Raw genomic sequence first — 19639 nt, 5'->3', positions numbered from 1 at the left:
TTTGGTGGTTTGAGTGTGATTTGTATTTTAAGCAAGAACAGGCATCAGATGGACAACCTTGCAGTGTTCATCTGAGACCAGATTCACTTTCATTTCTTTGTCTCTCTTCGTAGTTTCTTTTCCAGAATGTCCTCGCTGATGTACAGTTAAAGTTAAATCCTTATATAGGTGAGAGGCTACTTTGTGGTTGCCGAGTGTGCAATCCGTGTGGGTCGTTTACCAAACGTTTAGGTTTGAAAGAATGTTGGATACCATCTCAGAGATGCGAACTTCAGGACGTCTTACGACCAATTGCTCCACTGCACCTACACTGATCAGTTTCTTGGCATTGCTTGTTTTTTTTTTTTATATATATTTAAAGTTCCTTACAAGAAATACGTTTAGACACGAATGTCTGACTTTCGGTACACTTTCTGTTGTGGAACATGTTATCGGCATGATCTCTCTTCCAGGGTTTACTTTAATCTGTCCAGGGTAGTGCAAAGGCATTTCTCGTTCCTCTTTGGCTCTCCATCCCCCTTTTAGGTCTGCTGTTATCCAAGACATTTTTATTTTACTAAACTTACATGTATAATAAACTTAGTTATAGGGGCTATCAGAAAGGCCTCTTTATTCATTGGTCTTTTTGTTGTTCACTTTTTCTTCTATTCACTAGAGCATGGGGCAGTGTGTCAGTGCTCTTCAGTCACTGGCTAACTGCACTATGAGTGACAGCTATCTTCTCGTCCTTTCACATGGACCACAACTTCACACACAATGTAGTTTGTAGATCCTTCAAGTGCCAGACACTACCTTGCCACTATGTGCTTTTTGAGACCAAAGTGTATTGTGCCTTTAGCCAGTGTTTATTATTTGTTTTTATAAGGATTGAAGAGGGCTCAACAATAAATGTTTACAAAAGCAAAGACAAAACCAGCATTGGCAAAGCCAAAAGGCTGGTTGCCAACTCAAGGCCTATTAGCTTTGCCAATGCTTGTTTCAGCACTGGACCAATGTTCTTTGAAAAACGTGTTTTAAAACGAACCTTGATCACACTCTGCTAATGGGATTACAATGTGTTTACTCATTTAAAATAGGTTTGTGCAAGCATTTTTGCCACCCAAGGTCACAGTGAAATACATGGACGTTGATTCAACAGAACGCGTAGGTAGTGAAAGTTATGTATCATTGATTGACAATGACATCACATGCTTAATACCGGCCTACAGGTATTTAAGTGGGATGGGTTCTGCCCAAGGCCGTACTAGCCATACCAGGCATTAGGCGCTTCCTCAGGAGGCTGTGAAGTGTGGGCGGTTTTGTTACCGGAGAGGCGGTTTTGTAGCAGGGCTGCAGTTTTAAAAGCACTGCAGAGTTCCTTGTATACCCATCAGTTTTCAGGCAACAGTAAAAGTGCTGAGATAACTCTGATGATTAATGTACCTGCTGGAAAGAGATCCGGGTTTTGTAAAGTAGAAGTTTTGACTCATCTATGGTAGCATCAAGGGTTAATATGCTTGCAGCAAAGAACGCGTGTACTATGCTGGTCACAGAACAGTATTTTATGTGCATAGCTCAGTGGGATACTGCTTTGGTCACAGAGCTTTTGATACTGTGGAGTTCATAAGTTACAATCATAATCTAGCACAGTGAGCTATGAACTGCTATCAAAGTGTTGTATGCAAACTGCACGGTACAGGTTAGAAAGTTTTTTTTTTTTTTTTTTTTTCCCCCCAGTCTTTGATTATATTAATTTTGCTAAAAAAAGGTTTGTTTAGATAGAAATAAATTGTAATTTGGAAAGTCAACCCTAACCACTTTGTTACATTCTGAATCCTGAGTTTATGCTTCTCCAGACTAGGCACTCTTAAAAAGAAAAAGAAAAATGCCTACTGGTATGGATGACGTGAATACTACACACCTTCTAATCCCCTGTGTCAACATTTTCTATTCATTGATTTGCTCACTTATGATTCATTGTCTCTGTATGTGTTTCTCATATAAAGTTATCAAATACCCTATGCTGGTAAGAGAGGCATTATAAAACAAATGAAATACATGTAAGTGAGGGGCTATGGTGAGATGAGAGGAATTGTTAGAGCGTAATGGTGAGGGAATCATTGAAGAGCCCCAATAAAGGGTGCACTGTAAGGTCGTCATTTAGTATGCTTTAAAACTTGTACAATTGAATATAAAATAAAAATATATATTGTAGAATGCACCATTTTGCCATTTTCCCCAAATTTTCCTGGTAAAGACGCAACCCCCCCCCCCCCCCCCCCCCTTCCCAGGTGCATTGTAAGGTCATCATTTAGTATGCTTTAAAAACATGTACAATTGAATATATAATGAAATATGTATTGTAAAATGCACCATTTTGCGATTTCTCCCAAAATTTTCTTGAGGACCCCTCAGGCCCCATTGTAGTGGTCAGGATTATTCGCTATGCACTCTATAGTGGCTGGCTTGACAAAATTTGCCAGGGCTGCTTTGGGTTCCCAGTCTGGCCCTTATCCTGCCGGGTCTCAGACCCCACAGTAATTGAAGCTCAACTTTAAAACGGATCCATTTGGGGCTCTATATTCGTGTCATTAACTTACCTGACAAAACAAATGATCACTTTTTTGATAAGGGCTATAAACGCCCTTAAGGTATTACATGCCAGCGTTCCAGGCCCTGTTTACATTTTGTGCTTTATCTCATCTTACATTCTCTAAGAGTATTTGCTTTTTCAAGATAATGTAATGTATAGATGTCGTTTTTTTTTTTTAACCAACAAATACCTCTTGTATGGTGGATACTTTGAACAGTGCTGCCTCCAGGTGTCTAAGTGCAAATTGTAGCTGGGTGTTTATAGTGGCATGACTGAGAGCTCTAACGTTGAGAAAGTAGGCAGAGTGAGTTTCTCTCAGTGCCTGCCAGTGGGTCTGCAGACCACATACACATCCAGTCCTTTGCCTATCTGCAGAGCCACAGAGCAATCTTTTTTTATGTTTCAGTGGTAATTGTGGGAAAGAGTGAGATACGCAGTTAAGGGATTTCGGGAAGGTGTAGGGAGAGAAGGGGCAGGAGTGTCTAAAAGAGTGACAGACTGTAGAGGAAATAATTGTGACAAGGAGAACAGGAGTGCACAAGACATTTCAAAGGCCACTAACATTTCCACAGACCTTAATAAAGCATAATCCACAGCCCCATATTTTAGAATCCAATTTTTTCATTTCTTATTATTTATAACAAAATCATTGTTGATGATCTGGTACAGCTAACAAGCATTGGAAAGGCAATTGGTTTGTTTTAGGTACATGTGTTGGTAGTTGTGTGACATGAATGGATGCAATAATAGAAAACTCAGAGAGATCCCCAAATACTGGCCAGGTGTGCAGGCTGTGTGAAATATAAATATAATAATAAGAAATAAATTAGATGGTTTTCTTTGTGTGTTTGCTGTTTTAAAATGTATATGTCAGAGGGATAAAAATATGAGTTTTCACTGATTTTTCACATTTTTAGGTGGAGCGCGCAAATGCTTTGACCTGTTATAAGTATTGTGGGATTTTAACCACACCCATCAATTTTATTCGTTCCTGGGCTTGCCTTTCAAAAATCATTTGATGTCATTGGTAAATGCTTTACGTTTGTCCCGCCGTGAGGTCATTTTTGTCACGCCTTGCAGAATGCCCCTATTACATGGATTATTGCATGACTGCCGATATACTTCAGCGTGAGCAAACTATTTTTTTCTTTTGTCTCTCCCTTTTGTGCTCCATGGCGGCCATGGCGCTCACAGCGCGAACTTATCTGTGGTATTGGAGCACTGATCACATTGTTCATAGTTACCTAATCAGTCCTTTCTTGTGGCTCTCCCCTTAAAATACTTGAAATTGCTAAATGCTTTATGTAAAACAGAAATCTTCAAAGCGAAAGCAACTCTCCTGGCACAGTGAGAGAGACGATACTACAATTTTCACTGTACTCAGGAAACTCCCCTTATAATGCTTTGCATGGCATTACTTTTACAAAACATTTTTGCTCATATCTCAGCCTGTGGTGGTCCTAGGACAGTGGGACCACCTTCAAAACGCTCTTTGTGCCTGCATCATCTCTGGGCCCTTACATTAGGTTAGTAGGGACCCCAAAGTATTAACTGCTCCTACCATTTAGTGTCTTTTCAGCTTTCTTATGGCTAGAACTTTTTTTTTTTACAGCTGGGAGAAGTTTTGTTTTAAAGGCCTTGTTTGTAATATCATTGCAGTAGGCCTGCTAGCCTTAAAAACGTCCTCTAGAGGCTAAGTATATAGTTACACTGCATTACTTTCTCCTGTTCTTGTTCATGTGGTTATGGTCTCTAGGGGCTAACAATATGGTTACATGACCATGTTTCTTACAAATAATTGTTTTGTTATGGTGCCCTCTTTGGACTGTTGTAAGCATTACAGTTTAATACTAAAAATTTATTTCTGATTAAGGTTTATATGATAATTGTATACGTTTTAATAATCTCCCCTTAATACAATTATGACCATGATTCAGGCCAACTTAACACCCTTATTACATTATAACTGTTTGAACACTCTTGAGAATTTTTGGTGACCCTTCTGGTTTATTTCTCATGTTACTCCTCCGTGACTGTCTTGTGTCTTTTTTGGGAAATTGTGTTAGCCAGCCAGCAACTCTGATGGCGGAGTGGTAAAAGTGGCATTGTATTGGAATTAGCATGGCTGATTTTAATTAGGATGCTAAATGGCAACATTTTCATTTTTTGCCAGCAGATAGAGGAAGAAGTTAAATGGAAGTGCTTTAGTTATATGCAGGGCCACTGGAATTATATGGCAGAAAAAGACAAAATTATGAGGCAGGGCTAACAAATTTATGTGGCAATAAAAGACCAATAATGAATTTACAATGTCAATACCTCTAAGGCAAACAAATGCCACGCCTATTGCATTGCATATGCTTGTTTAAATCTGCCCTTGACCTACCAATGCTGTCCATGCTGGTACAGTACCAGCCTGGGAGGCAGCCCTTTCAAGGCTCAGGGCGGAAGTGGCAGGAACCGGAAGTGACGTGTTCCTCCTCAGTTCCACTCTGCGTGCCCCTGTCGGGGGTCTCGGGTGGGATGAGCAGCCAGGAGAGAGAGCTACGTGCGCGTGACGTCATCTACAGCGCGTCTTCCACGTCGACGCCGGTGTGCACGTCCTTGGAAACCACCTGGTGGTGTCTCCGCAATGGAGCCGGGCCTTGCACAACCGCGCATTCCTCTCCCAGCTATTCATAGGCCGCCCCTGCTGCCCTCCTCGGCATCACTGGGATTCCTGCACCTCGCTGGTGGGGTCGGAGTGATCCGAGGCCGGTGCTGTGTAGGTCTGGCGGGAGGGCTGAGAGTCAGTGTGTGTTACGAGGTCGCATACTCACGTCCCTCTCGCCTTTTCTACGCCTGCTGGTTTCGTGGCACTTGTTAAACCTATCTAGCAGGTGATGCAAGCGAGGAGCATACGTGCACACCATCAGTCCAATTGGGTCAGAATACCACCGCTTTGATTTTTAAGCAAAGTAAACTCACCCAGTCCCATTCCACCCGTTTTTATTTTCTTTGTGACAGAAACATTTTCTACGTGTGACGCCGCACGTCCACGTGGTTGATGTCCTGGCGGCGGCGCTGCATCCGGCGGCTCTTCTCTTACTGCTAAGACCCCTCCTGTCTGGCAAGGAGTATGGCAAGCGCCTTAACGCCGGTCGTGTACACCGTAAAACGTATTTTCACACAATTATAGCTTCTCTCTTCATAAAGCAATTTTGTTCAAAATATTATTTATCCACGATACGTTGAAAACCCAGGATGGGTGCCTACCTGCTCGTGGAAGTGCGTCAGCCCTGTAACATAGGAGTAGGATGGCCATAGTAGGACGTTAAGTCATTGTATCCAGTGGTTCTGTTTGTGATGTACAAGTATCTGCATAAGCAGTGCCTTGTGGCAGGCTGTACTCACTACACTCCCAAAGACACTAGCCATGAGTTTAAGTGCAGACTGCTAAGCGCCACAGGACCTGCTGAACACCATGTCGCAGATTGCATTTTTTATATACATAGTCATATATTTTTATGTTTTAAATGCCTGTTTAAGTTAAAGCGGCATTTTTCCCCATTCTTCTGCTTCTGTGCTGTATCCGTGACCCATAAACGGGATTGGTTCCGTAGAACGTGTCAGATTTATCACTTGCATTTCCAATTTTCAGTAAAATTGTAATGGCTTTTCACTGCTTTAGTGTTCTCACCAAATATAACCGATTACTCCTGAAAGCTTGTTGATGTTGTGCTTGCAAAGCATATTTTGTTTTGTTGCCTACACGCTTTACATTTTTATCACTACACTCATACTGTGCGTTGCTTCTACTTATCAGAAGATGTCTTGAAGTTGTGGCATTACTGACTGTTGTGCCCTTAACTCTAGTTATAGACCTTCACCTAACTTACACACCCAAGCTGCAGGTGAAGGCGTACAAGGACAGTTAGGGACAGTAACTAACATTATTTACCGTCTCTGCAGTTACGAATGCCATTAGCACATACACACTTCAGCTCTGCCACTTTGTCGCATTGCACTAAAACATCACTTGTCTTTTCGAGATCTGCAGATAATGCAAGTATAATTGATTTAATTCAAAACCTTTAATTAGGACAGGGACAAACACAGAGTTTTCCAAAATAACATTGTCATTTAGTAATTAAAAGGTTGCACATCGTGTCCATTAAAACTACATAGTCAAGCAATATCCTAAAGAGCTATCATACCAGCTTTTTTTTTTTTTTTTTTTTTAACATATACACTTGTATAGTCTTTGCCCTATAGGAAGAGTGACGATTTCGTCAAGGAGAGGCCAAGTATTCCAAAAAGCTTCTGACCAACTTACAAATAGCTACTTACATAGTGTGAATGTTATTGATGCACAAGACGCTCACCCTGTCTGGAAATTGAATCCGCAGACCTCAAAACGAAGTGCTTCTCATGGTCTTGACTCTTGTCTCATTAAATATGTCCTTAAAGCATTTAAGCCCATCATCAGTTTTCATAGATAGATATCAGGACTCCTTCAGATTGACTTTGCCAAAAACCCCGGTTCTATCTTTTTCTTGTCCTACTCTGCCACTGTCTAGAGCGAAAAACTACCGTTGCACAGATTTGTTTAACCAAATGTAACCCTTCCTAAGCCAATAAAGTCACACAAGAGCAAACTGAGCTTTAAGTAACAAAGATAATAATATTTTCAAATTTGATTACAACTAGCACCAGCAGTGGTTATTTTTGCTCAGAAAGGCAACCTTGCATAAGGCCAGATCAGCACTGTAGTTTTCTTAGAATGGTAAGTGTCATTTGAGCAAAAAGTGCGATGCTCTGTAGAGCACCCGTTGATAGAAATGTATCCACGACTTTTTCAAGTGTCAAATTTCATTAGCAACCTGGTCCATCTTAATATTGTGCTGAAGTGGTGTTAGGTAGTTAATCATCTTCAGAAAGTACTTTTATGACAACTACAGTGTGTGCTGCTAGATCGGATAAGGGATATTTACCTTAAAAAAAATAAGTTGCACTCAGAAAACTCCTTTAGTTGAGAATTAGAAACTTAGAATAGTGTACTGGATCCAGGTAATTTTAGCCAGGTTCTCTGTCTGAATTGATAGCTCAACCACAAATGTAATTTACAAGTTTTTAGCCATGTGAGAGCAGTGCTCACTAGAAGAAAGGCCTGGTTCTGACAATGACCTATCCTCAGATGTAATGTATTTTATATTGGTCATTTCTACGATGCTTTAGATCAGAGGTCTTCAAACTGGGGGGTCTCAAGTGATCCGGGGGGGCCAGGGGGGGGCAGACTATGGCCAAAAGATGCATTATACAGATAACAGGCCTTTGTTTTAAGCAGAAGCATGTTATGCATTTTTAAAAAGGTATCACTACTTAACTGCAATGTTTAAATAGGTCTAGACATATTTAAACATTGGCATCTTTATAAGATTGTGAAAAATTCTGGGGGGTGGGGGGGCAATGATTTTTATTTTTCAAGTGGGGCTGGGGTGGCATTAAAAAGTTTGGAGACCACTGCTTTAGATCATAGTAATTTCACTGAAGACAACAGGTAAATAAATAACCGGGGCTAGAGAAGGCACAGTAGAGGTCCTGATAAAGGGATTGTGACAGTAACCTTGGGTATATTGTGGTCATTACAAAGCTTGTATCTACATCACAGCACAGGGGAATGTAGAAATAGTTGAGGAAGGGTGTGCAAGCATAGGTTGGGCAATAAGCTCTTCGGGTCTTAGTGGCCACAAGAATAAGTCAATGGATCGTCTTCTGTATTTAGAGACCTCCACTTCACTGGCGGTTATTTCTCTGCTGTGAAGTAAGTCTCCTACACTGCGGCTCCCTTAAGAACAGTTGTTTGCCAAGCAGACACAATTTTTAAAGTGCCCGTTCACAGCAAGTTTTTGTTCAGGAGAAAACAGACTTGCTCAGTAAATAGCTTCAATGAATAAACAAACTTTTTCCATGCGCTTGGGGGCCATTTAACATTTTCCGCGCCAGCATTGCAGAATCTGGTAGTGAAAATGAGCGACGATTGTCCCACTCTTAATAGAGGGGGGCAACTGTCTCTGTAGATAGCAGGTGGACTTCTGGATCAGAGATTACTGCAGGCAAAACCAGCTGAGGCTGCACCAAAAGTAACCCAGTGGTTTCACTGACTAAATAGAGCAGGTGGGGGTAGAACAGCTTTGACAGGCCAGGAGTGTCGCCAGTTTACAGCGTTCGTCCAATTGAGCCAAATCCTAAATACTGTCTTTAATTCTGAGGCACTGCAGATTGAAGTCATTTTGAACTGTCCGAAATGTTCAAACTGAGTGTCCTCTATGACTCCCAACACACCACCCAAGCAGAAATTAGGCTAATGCCGTCGTAAGCCTACTCCAGTTCATCTGCTAGAGGTTCTAGATAACTTAAGTGTACGGCAAGTGTGAAGTTTTGAAGAAAATTATACATCGGATATTGTGATCTTGCATGAAGAGGTAACAAGTCACACGATGAGTGCAGTGTTTTTTTAAACTTCCATGTTTAGCACATACTCTACTAGGAATGGAACTTGCTTGCCAAGTTGGATGTAGTATCTTTTAATCTCCATATTTAGCCGAGCCTTGAAGAGGAGCAGTTCACACAAGCTAAGTTGAAATTAGTTGTTTAACCTCCTTGTCTGGTAGACATTGTAATAGGAGTGACGCACATATCTCACGTTGGACTTCACATCTTTTCATTTCAATGCTTCGTACTTATAATATGCATAGCTTAGGCTCAAGAAGCGCTTGACACATGCCAAGTTGAAAGTAACTTCTTCCCTGCTAGCTGAGACTGTGTAACTAGTTCTCACATGCCATGCTAGCTGAGACTGTAGAACCTGTGCACACATACCAAGATGGTAGTAACTTCTTTCTACCTCCTTACTAGCAGTAACTGTAGAACCTGTGCTCACGTGCCAAATAAAAGTTACTTCTTTCCTCTTCCATGGTAGCTGAGACTGTAGGACCTGTGCACAGATACCAAGATGGCAGTGACTTATTTCCACTTCCTTGCTAGCTGCTTGGCTGAAACACTAGGAATGTGGTGTACGCACGTGGCCTCACATGTGTGACATACCCAAGCTACAGGCCTTCAGCCGCAGACGCACTGAACTTGTGTTCAGTGGGGCCAACGTTTTACATGTTTTAGTAATCCCTGCCTATGAATAAAGTAGCTTGTGGGGAACTATAGCTTGCTGCTTGTCAGGAGAAGCTAGCCTAGTCATTTCTAGTGGACTACAATTTGCAGCTCACACCACCACTGCTGGAAGTTTGTTTAATTGTGTGACCTTGTACATAGCAAGCCCATACAATTACTTTATTAGGGCAAAGAAAATCGATATAGTGTGTGCCATCTCCAAAGATACATCCACATCTCGCACAGCTTCTCTCACTGAGGTTTGGAATGGATTGAATTAAAACTGTAAGAGTACATGGGGATTCAGAGACATTACTTTGAGCTGCAGAGCAAATTGAGCTTCCATTGCAATCCACAGCGAAACCTGCATTGCTTTTTATAGACTCCCGCAATGTACACTTGAATGGTTCTGTGTCATGCTGTTTACACAGCTTCATCGTTGTGCTGAGTAGCCCTTGTTGCACAACAGACGTGGACAGCAATCCAGGAAGCTTTAGCATTTACCGTAAGCCAATTTTACTGATAATGAGGAAGCTGACTCAACCCAGGTGCGTTGCTTATCAGAAAGGTCTCCAACTGTCAGGCTGCCTTTCATTTTTTTTTTTCTACTTTAGAAGGGCCTATATTGATTCTGGTAAGTGAACTCATTGAGCGCTTGCTACTATTTGTACGGCTCTGTAGCACTTTCTGAATGTGGCCAGCCTGAACTATGCTGGGGAAGCCATTGACAGGAGCCAGAATGTCTTTGGCATTGTATTGGTCATGGTCGTTTCTTGCCAGGGTGTAATAGATGGGGGTATTGTTTAGTGATGACTGAGCCTGTTATAAGGGCTGGCTTTAGGGCAGTGCGCCCAGGGCGGCCACTCTGGGCGCTAACTGGAGGGCAGTGGAGGCACCAATCATGGACTGGAGTGGGGGTGCTGTTTTTAGCAATATGTTATGGGATGAAAGCACCTGCTGCCGAGTCCCTTGTGCATCCAGCTTTCAGGCAGGAATACGAATGTCATGATAGCTCTTGTGATTAATGTTCCTGCGAGCGAGAGAGCTGAGTTTTGTCTAGTGGCAGTTTGGACTAGCCATGAAGTAGCCCAGAGGGTTAATGTGCCTGCTGCAAAGAACAGATCTGTGTATTATGTGGATAGCAGGCTGGATTAGTAAAAGCCAGCCTTTACCAGCTCTCTAAATCAAATGAAATGTATGTGAGAGAGGGGCTATAGAGAGATGAGGGGCACTATTGTCAAGTAGCCATGGAGGGTGTGCGCCAAAAGAGATTGTTGCGGCTGGCGGCACCAGTGCTGAAGCCGGCCTGCATGGTATGCGTCGATGTGGAGTATTATTTGCATTGGGGGGTTATCTGCTTTAAGGGTCCTGTGCACAAGGGTGTTTCTCCTGCTTAACTACAATAAATAAACAAGGAAGAAGTACTTTTTACATGTTTGTGCTTCAGGGTACCTTTTTGAAGGTAGCCCCGATGTAAATATGAGGCCTGTCTTCCTTTTGTTCCGGCTTGGCTGCAGATGGGGAAGTGAAAAGAGGGTTCGTTGACTTCCTTGTTGGGACTTCACACGGATCGTCTTAGTCATTGGAAGCAAGTGCCGTCATGAGCCGAAGCTTTCAACCTCCTACAGTCGGTATTAACGCAGTAGCCAAATTGGCTTAATGGCAACACCGTCTAAAGGCACCATTGAGGGCCTCTGCTGCTTCCTACCAGACGTGCTGCTCCAAAGAGTTTCTCAGCCCAGATGAAGATATTTGCAGTAAACTGAGGGTTTCTTAGATTAACCTTTTCGTGTTCTTCAGTCTGGTTTAGGTGTCCTCTGGAAAGAAGTGCAGACATTTGATAACAAGTATATTTTACATGTACTACTGAGATTTACGCTGGAGCTGTTCACTGCTTCCCTACTGCACCCTACACCTTTGAATGAGTTCCATCCTACAGCTGTTCAGTGCATCCTTACTCATTTGAATTGATGCCTTCCTACAGCTGTTCACTGCATCCATACTCCTTTGAATTGATACCATCCTACAGCTGTTCACTGCATCCATACTCCTTTGAATTGATACCATCCTACAGATCACTGCATCCCTAATCCCACAGCCCTTTGAATTGATAGCATCCTACAGTTGTTCACTGGATCCCCACGCCTTTGAATGAATACCATCCTACGCTGTTCACCTCATCCCTACTCCTTTGAATTAATACCATCCTAGAGTTTTTCGCTGCTTCCTCACTCCCTTAACACTTAGGACTGATACCATTCTACAGCTGTTCCCTGCATTTCTAATCCTTTGAATGAATAGCGTCCTACAGCTGCTCACTGCATGCCTACTCCTGATGCATATCACCTTGTGCACCCGGCAGGACATCCTCCTGTGCTGCCCTGGTGCACATCATGCAGTGCTGCCCTGATGCATATAATCCTATGTAACCCTGCAGAACATCCTCCTGTGCTGCCCTGTTGCACATCATGCAGCGCATCCCTGATGCATATCACCTTGTGCACCCGGCAGGACACCCTCCTGTGCTGCCCTGGTGCACATCTAGCAATGCCACCTTGTGTTCATCAGCCAGCGCAGTCCTGATGCATACCTCCTTGTATGCCCTGCAGGACACCTTCCTGTGCTGCCCTGGCGCACATCCTGCAGTGCAGCCCTGATGCATACCTCATTGTACGCCCTGCAGGACACCTTCCTGTGCTGCCCTGGTGCGTATCCTGCAGTGCAGCCCTGTTGCATATCTCCTTGTACGCCCTGCAGGACACCTTCCTGTGCTGCCCTGGTGCGCATCCTGCAGTGCAGCCCTGTTGCATATCTCCTTGTACGCCCTGCAGGACATCCTCCTGTGCTGCCCTGGTGGACGTAATGCATTGCAGCTCTGATACATATCACATTGTCCACCCTGCGGGATATCCTCCTGTGCTGCCCCGGTGGACGTAATGCAGTGCAGCTCTGATACATATCACCTTGTGCACCCTGCAGGACATCCTCCTGTGCTGCCCTGGTGCACGTCATTCAGTGCTCCATTGTTCATTAATCAGTGTAGCCCTGATGCATGCCACATTGTGCACCCTTCAGGACATCCTTCTATGCTGCCCTGGTGCACATCATGCAGTGTTTCCTAAGTGTTCATTCTCCAGTGCTGCCCTGATGCATACCACCTGGAGTACACAGTTAGACATCCTTCTGTGCTGCCCTGATGCATATCACCTTGAATACGCGGTTAGAGATCCTCCTTTGTTGCCCTGGTGTACAGCATGCATTGATCCCCTGTCTTCATTAGTCAGTGTAGCCCTGATGCACATCATGCAGTGTTTCTTTTGTGTTCACCAGCCAGTGCAGCCCTGATGCTTATCACTTTGTGGACCCTGCAGGACACCCTCCTGTGCTGCCCTGGTGCACATCATGCAGTGTTTCTTTTGTGTTCACCAGCCAGTGCAGCCCTGATGCTTATCACTTTGTGGACCCTGCAGGACACCCTCCTGTGCTGCCCTGGTGCACTTCATGCAATGCAGCCCTGATGCATATCACCTTGTGCTTCCTGCAGGACGTCCTCCTGTGCTGCCCTGGTGCACTTCATGCAATGCAGCCCTGATGCATATCACTTTGTGCTTCCTGCAGGACACCCTCCTGTGCTGCCCTGGTGCACTTCATGCAATGCAGCCCTGATGCATATCACCTTGTGCTTCCTGCAGGACATCTCCTGTGCTGCCTGGTGCACATTATGCAGTGCTTCCTTGTGTTCATTAGTCAGTGTAGCCCTGATGCATATCACCTTGTGCTCCCTGCAGGACATCTCCTGTGCTTGTCCACATCTTGCAGTGCAGCCCTAATGCATATCACCTTGTGCACCCTGGAGGACATACTCCTGTGCTTCCTGGTGCACATCATGCAGTGCTCCCTTGTGCTCATTAGTCAGTGTAGCCCTTATACATATCACCTTGTGCACCCTGCAGGACATCTCCTGTGCTCCCTTGTTGTTAACCAGCCAGTGCAGCCTTGATGCACATCACCTTGTGCATACTGCTAGACATCGTCCTGTGCTGCCCTGGTGCACGCCATCCTGTGTAGCTCTGATGGAGATCTAACCATGTACCTTGAGTACACAGTTAGACACCCTCCAGTGCTTCCTTGCGTTCAACCTCCTGTGTTGCGCTGGTGCATGTCATGCTTTGCTCCATGTGTTCATCAGCCAGTGCAGCACTGATACATAACACCTTGTGCTTCCTGCAGGACGTCCTCCTGTGCTGCCCTGGTGCATATCACCTTGTGCTTCCTGCAGGACGTCCTCCTGTGCTGCCCTGGTGCATATCACCTTGTGGACCCTGCAGGACACCCTCCTGTGCTGCCCTGGTGCCCATCATGCAGTGCTTCCTTTATGTTCATCCTTCTGTGCTGCTCTGATGCACATAATGCAGTGCTCCCTTGTGTTCATCAGCCAGTGCAGCTCTGATACATATCACCTTGTGCTTCCTGCAGGACACCATTGTCTGCTGCCCTGAAGCACATCATGTTGTGCAGCTCTAATGCAGAGGATCTTGTGCTCCCTGCAGGACACCCTTGTCCGCTGCCCTGGTGCACATCATGCAGATCTTCTTTTGTGTTCACCAGCCAGTGCAGCCCTGATGCTTATCACTTTGTGGACCCTGCAGGACACCCTCCTGTGCTGCCCTGGTGCCCATCATGCAGTGCCTCCTTTTTGTTCATCTTCCTGTGCTGCCCTAGTGCATGTAATGCAGTGCTCCCTTGTTGTTCGTCAGCCAGTGCTGAACCCTGTTCTGTATCATCCTAAGGTGCAACAGTGTGCATTGTCCTGTGTTTCCTTGTTATTCAGTACTCCCATGTAGTCGATCACTCCACACACGTTTAATACTTGTCTCCATGTGCACTTTAGGGGACATCATCCTGTGCTCCGTAGATTCTCATCACTGTGGCATCTGCTACCTTGGACTAATTAGGACTGTGCATTTTGTCCTGTGTATTTGTTAGTCTGTGTGCTGGGCATTTGTACTTCTGTTGGACTTTGTGAAAATGAGTGTATGTGTGTTGGTATGTGTGGCAGTACGTTGTGTCTTTGTGCATGCGCTAGAGATCCGTTGGCTTTATCAGTGCTTGTTTTTAGATGAGCAGTGATGAGCAGTGATGACCTTGAAAGTTGTGAGTACCTCTAAAACGAAGGGAGGCAGCAGCAGAAGAAAACTGGTGGTGTTTCTTGAATAACCTTTTGGCATGATTCTCTTCATCATTATTATTCATAATTATAAAGAGACAGTAAAAGAGATGCAGCAGCCTTGATTTGGACTTTGTAAAAGCTGCAGGTCACGCTGACCAATCCTGGAGCTACTCTGATCTTCCTGTACTCAAAATCCAGATCTTTACCGGTCATCATTCATGGGTAAATAGTTCATATAGGAAAGTACACACATGACTGAACACTGCTCAGTGCTTGCTGCATTGATCAACTTTGGTGCAGTCAGTCGAGTTATAAAAGCCGGTGCCAGGCTTTGATCTGCCCCAGCGGCTATTTAAAGGCACGTATTTAGGAAGAGGTGGTTCAATATTCAGTGGGTGCAAGAACCCTCGTTGCCTTCTCCTAGACTCTTCCCTGGTGGAGGTAGACCCGCATCATCCATCTAGGCTCACCAGCATCCCTGCCCATCTGGGGCCCTGCATGCAGGTGTTCAAACAACGCCTGTTCATGCTCGTGTGATGGCAGCATTGGAGCATTCAGCACAGTTCTGGTTATTCAGTTTCCTCTGAATGACCTCAGAGAGATTGCTTCTCATTTATTCATGTTTATTTATATGTCCTTCCTTGGCCTATGATTTGAGCGGTTTCTGATACCCTCTTCCCAATGTGTAGGCAGTGTGGCTTAGCACAAGAATCTTATATCATCAATCAAAAAGAGGAGTTAAAGAGGGCAAGAAACAGAGGAAGGGGTGTCCTCCACTCAAACTCAGTCATAAACCAAAAAGCCCCACTCTCCCACACCCCGTGAAATCATCCTCATTTTGTAAAGCCCTCTAGGAAATTTCAAACATAAGGACCTGGCCTACTACACTTTGGGAAGTTAGCACAAGGGGTGTGTGTAAATGTGTTAAAGAAAAAGCAAAGAGGGTGCCTCGCCAAGGGAAGGGAACAAGAATTTTTTCTAAAAGGAATAGAAATAAGGGCTCTGATGAATTTGCCAACGCTAGTTGGAGCATGAAATATGTTGGCCGAGCCTTTGTGCTCTGCATAGTGATTTCTACCAGGGGTCCTCGTTTTCAGCATTCGTTTGATACAGCATGGCCCACGTTCACCAATCTGGTATTCTCTCCCGTCGATAGTCCTTCACCCTTTGCTTGGTTCACCACCCCGCTTGGTGCAGACACCGTTCCGTGGGTATGTACTGCCCACCCTCATCCAATGATGAGCCTTGTCCTGTAAAGAAATAAAATGATGGGCGCCCCTCTGCATGCGTTATGTACACACATGAAATCTATCGGCTTTATCAGAGTTCGTTTTAGTTGTCATCTGTGTTTTCACTGGTGTGAACTCTGCAGTATTGTGTTGGTGACTTCCTTATTCCTGATGTTAATGTACTGAATTAAACCGTAGCAGGGAAATCCCACTGTAGAAGAAATGCATTATCAATTTGAACAACTGATCAAAGCTGTTTTAACGATCCATTCTTACCTTCTCTTTCCAGGAGTATATATCTGCCTTGTGTACCCCCGAACATTGCAAAGAAGAGAGTTTGACGCCCGAGCTGCGGAAGGTCCTCAGCAGCCTGCGGGACGCCATAGAGTATGAATCGCAGGTGGTGCTGAATCTGAAAGAAAGAAGTGTTAAGATCTCAGGCCGGCAGTTGAACGTGATGACGGCCTGGTCCATGGTGGAGAAGCTGAAGATGGAGAAGAGGCCTCCCCGTGAAGAGAGGATGGCAGTAGCCACCCCTATGGAATTGGAGCCTTCCCAGGACCAGGGGGAATGTAGCGGGGAATCGGATGAATGGACCAGCTCCGAGAGCGAGGCCGAGCAGGTAGGTGGGCGAGCTGGCTTCAGCGGCGCCCACTTCCGGGGGAAGGAAATCACCAACAAGCCGCACCGGCAGCTCTGCCGATCCCCCTGCCTAGACCGGCCCAGCTTCTCCCAAGGTAGCATTCAAGTGCCTCAAGACCACCACAGGCTTCTGGTGCCACACGATTTCCAGCAGAAAGCAGAAGACGCCAAAGCCGCCTTGGATAAGGACTACCAGGCCAAAATGGACTTTGCGGTAAAGTTGGGCTATGCAGCAGAGCAGATCCAGACGGTGCTCAACAAGCTAGGGGCGGATGCCCTGATAAACGATATCTTGGCCGAGCTGGTTCGGCTGGGCAACAAAGGAGAGTCCGAAGTGCCAGTCGGTGGGAGCAGTAGTACTGGCACCTTGGTCCCGCGTGGGCAGTGCCCCAAGGAGATTGCAAGCCCAGACCTTTCTCTGGAAGACGAAGTGGAGGACAACACTGACAATCTCAGGCCGATCGTCATTGATGGAAGCAATGTGGCTATGAGGTACGTCATCCTACCACTCCTATTCATTGATAATTATTTCAGGGGGGGGTTGATGGTCTCAAGAAAATATTGACTCTTGTTTAAGTAGCTAAAAGTGAGGTATTTGGTGGAAGTATTATGAAGCACGGCTGTAATCCACTCATATTTAAGGGAGCTAAAAATGGAAAAGCAGCGACGGCAAGATAAATACGTGGATTTAAGAGTCGGTCAGACAGAGGCTTGTCCTAGGAAAAGTGACATTTGACCCGTGACCGTGAAAGATGCAGATTATTAGTGTTAATATCAATGTCCTTAGTGCACGGATTGTCAAGCTGGCCATTTCATTGTAGGAGCTTCCTCTTTAGAAGTAAAAGGGCTTTTGAAGTGGTGTCATTGGGGGTTCAGATCAGAGTTCGGGGACTGAATGGACATGAAATCCTTGTAGAGCTCTTCTTTCTGCAGGACATGGGTGAAGCCCATTGTTGAAGAGGCATGATGTGTTGGTTTTGTCTTTAAATAATAGATCTACATGAAGCAAGTCTTTCAGGTTAATTTCTGTACCACAACTTGTTTGGTTGGACCATTCCTGGCAGGTGGCTATTTACTTCAGCTTTTGGCAATATGTAAAGGGAAGCCCACTTCCAGTTTTCTCTTCCTCCAGGGTAGTGAGAATGACATTGGTGCCTCCGTACTGGGGACAAAAGCAGACAGTCAGAGATGATACAAATTCAGTGTCCTCTAATAGGAGTGGTTAACAGTTGAATCGTTTTTGTGCTTAAGTTGATTCATTGAAAATGCATACATAGCGGTCACAATATTAATTTTGCTTCCTGTTGTTTAAAGTGGTCTCATCACTTTCATCAACACAATTTTTCAGCAGTACTGTCAGTAGTGACAATAAAACAGGCCTGAAGAGGTAGCTTCTAGCCTGCCTGTCAATGCGGACCAACACTTTTTGCTTGGCAGGGCTAGGCCTGCCATGTAACAGCATGATTCTCAGATGCTTCCTAGGAAGGACGGCCTAGGAAACAACACATGCCTCTGAGTGCATCTGCCAGGGATCGAACCAAAAGTTCCTTTCCTACGCAGCCTGAAACTATGCATACTTACACCCTTTGCCACTGATGAAACCACTATTTGCACGCTTTATAGAAATAATGCCCACTTCTGGCTTGGTTACATTGTGCTATAACTCCTGAAAAGGAGTTGTAGTACAGTTAGGATAGTTCCTACCATGTGATTGACCCTACAGATGTAGAATGGAAGACTCTTTGCATGCTGTTGAAAATTTATTTCAGCCATCAATAGCCCGAGCCCCCATGCCTAAGCCAGACAGGCCCTCATTAATTGGTGTTGAAGCGTTTCACCTACTCCAGATCCTAGGTTTCCTTGCTCTGTATCTTAAAGATTTCCATGTAGATCATTGATGGTGTCTAAAATTGTCCCAAGTCAGGAGTACCTTGTCAAACTTCAGCAGGGCAGTGTCAACACCTAATGAAATGGCTACCTAAGGTGACCACTCCTGTTAATGCCGTATTAAAATTTGTGAAGCCAGTCAAGGAAGACATGAGAAACATTATCTGGTGCTCAGCAATAGTTGATTTAAATTAGATACAAGGGGATGCTAGTCTGAACATTACAGTAGTGGAGTCAGAATTGGGACATCTCACATTCAGGAATCAGGAGAGAGTGCTTAGCTCTCTGCCTCATCTAGTTACCCAGTTTCATCACGGTAACCTACACCTGAACACGTGCAACCTAAACATTTACAAGAATACATGCCACCTCGCCCAAGAAAGAAAATTGTTTGGCCTCAAGAAGGTCAGAAGGAAAAAGGGGAAGTTGGCTCCTGATGCAGGGTCTTATACCGTAAACCTCGCCACACCCCATAGAATTGCCACATGCTGTGTGGCACTGCGGGCTGTGAACCGGAAGTAGTTCCAGCCTACCAGAAGCTGCCAGGCGTTACCTGTCTAATAAATAATGGGCCATGTCTAGTCACCGTCTGGCCCAGCCTGAAGACATACGTTGTCTTTAAAGTGATTTTCACTGGATCAGCTGGGCACCGTGTACATCCTGGATCTACATAGGCTTCTGGGTGACAGTGACTTTGGGCCCCAGCATGAGAGGTGCGAATGCTCCAGTAGCTTGGTGGTGGAGGAGGTGTTTGAGTATTATTAGGTTAGTGCATATTCCAATTGAATATTGTTCACCCCCATGCGTAGATCTCCTCTAGAAGCCAGAGTGGTCTCCTCCTGGGAAGAGAGTATGGAGTGGCCTATATTTTGGCAGTATGTTTACTCCATCACAATGTTAACGGAGCATACAAGCCGCCAACTTGAAGGTCTCCCTGCCCAATTTAAATGTGGGTGGATCTTCAGCCAGGTCACTGCGGAGATGACTCTGCCT

The 19639-nt window shown here is 44.8% G+C and overlaps 1 protein-coding gene across 2 annotated transcripts in view; it reads left to right on the top strand.

The window, feature by feature from the left end:
- The window catches only part of ZC3H12B (zinc finger CCCH-type containing 12B), a 209166-nt gene that overhangs the window by 167025 nt on the left and 22502 nt on the right, over positions 1 to 19639 (top strand). For both annotated transcript variants that reach the window (XM_069210468.1, XM_069210476.1), the window contains exon 2: positions 16407 to 17251. In XM_069210468.1, coding sequence (XP_069066569.1) covers positions 16407 to 17251 — 845 coding nt within the window. The remainder of the gene's footprint in view (positions 1 to 16406; positions 17252 to 19639) is intronic.

Source organism: Pleurodeles waltl, chromosome 2_1 (genome assembly GCF_031143425.1).
Source record: "Pleurodeles waltl isolate 20211129_DDA chromosome 2_1, aPleWal1.hap1.20221129, whole genome shotgun sequence".
Classification (NCBI taxonomy): domain Eukaryota; kingdom Metazoa; phylum Chordata; class Amphibia; order Caudata; family Salamandridae; genus Pleurodeles; species Pleurodeles waltl.
The sequence above is the reverse complement of the archived record's forward strand: the minus strand, read 5'-3'. Positions and strand labels throughout refer to the sequence as shown.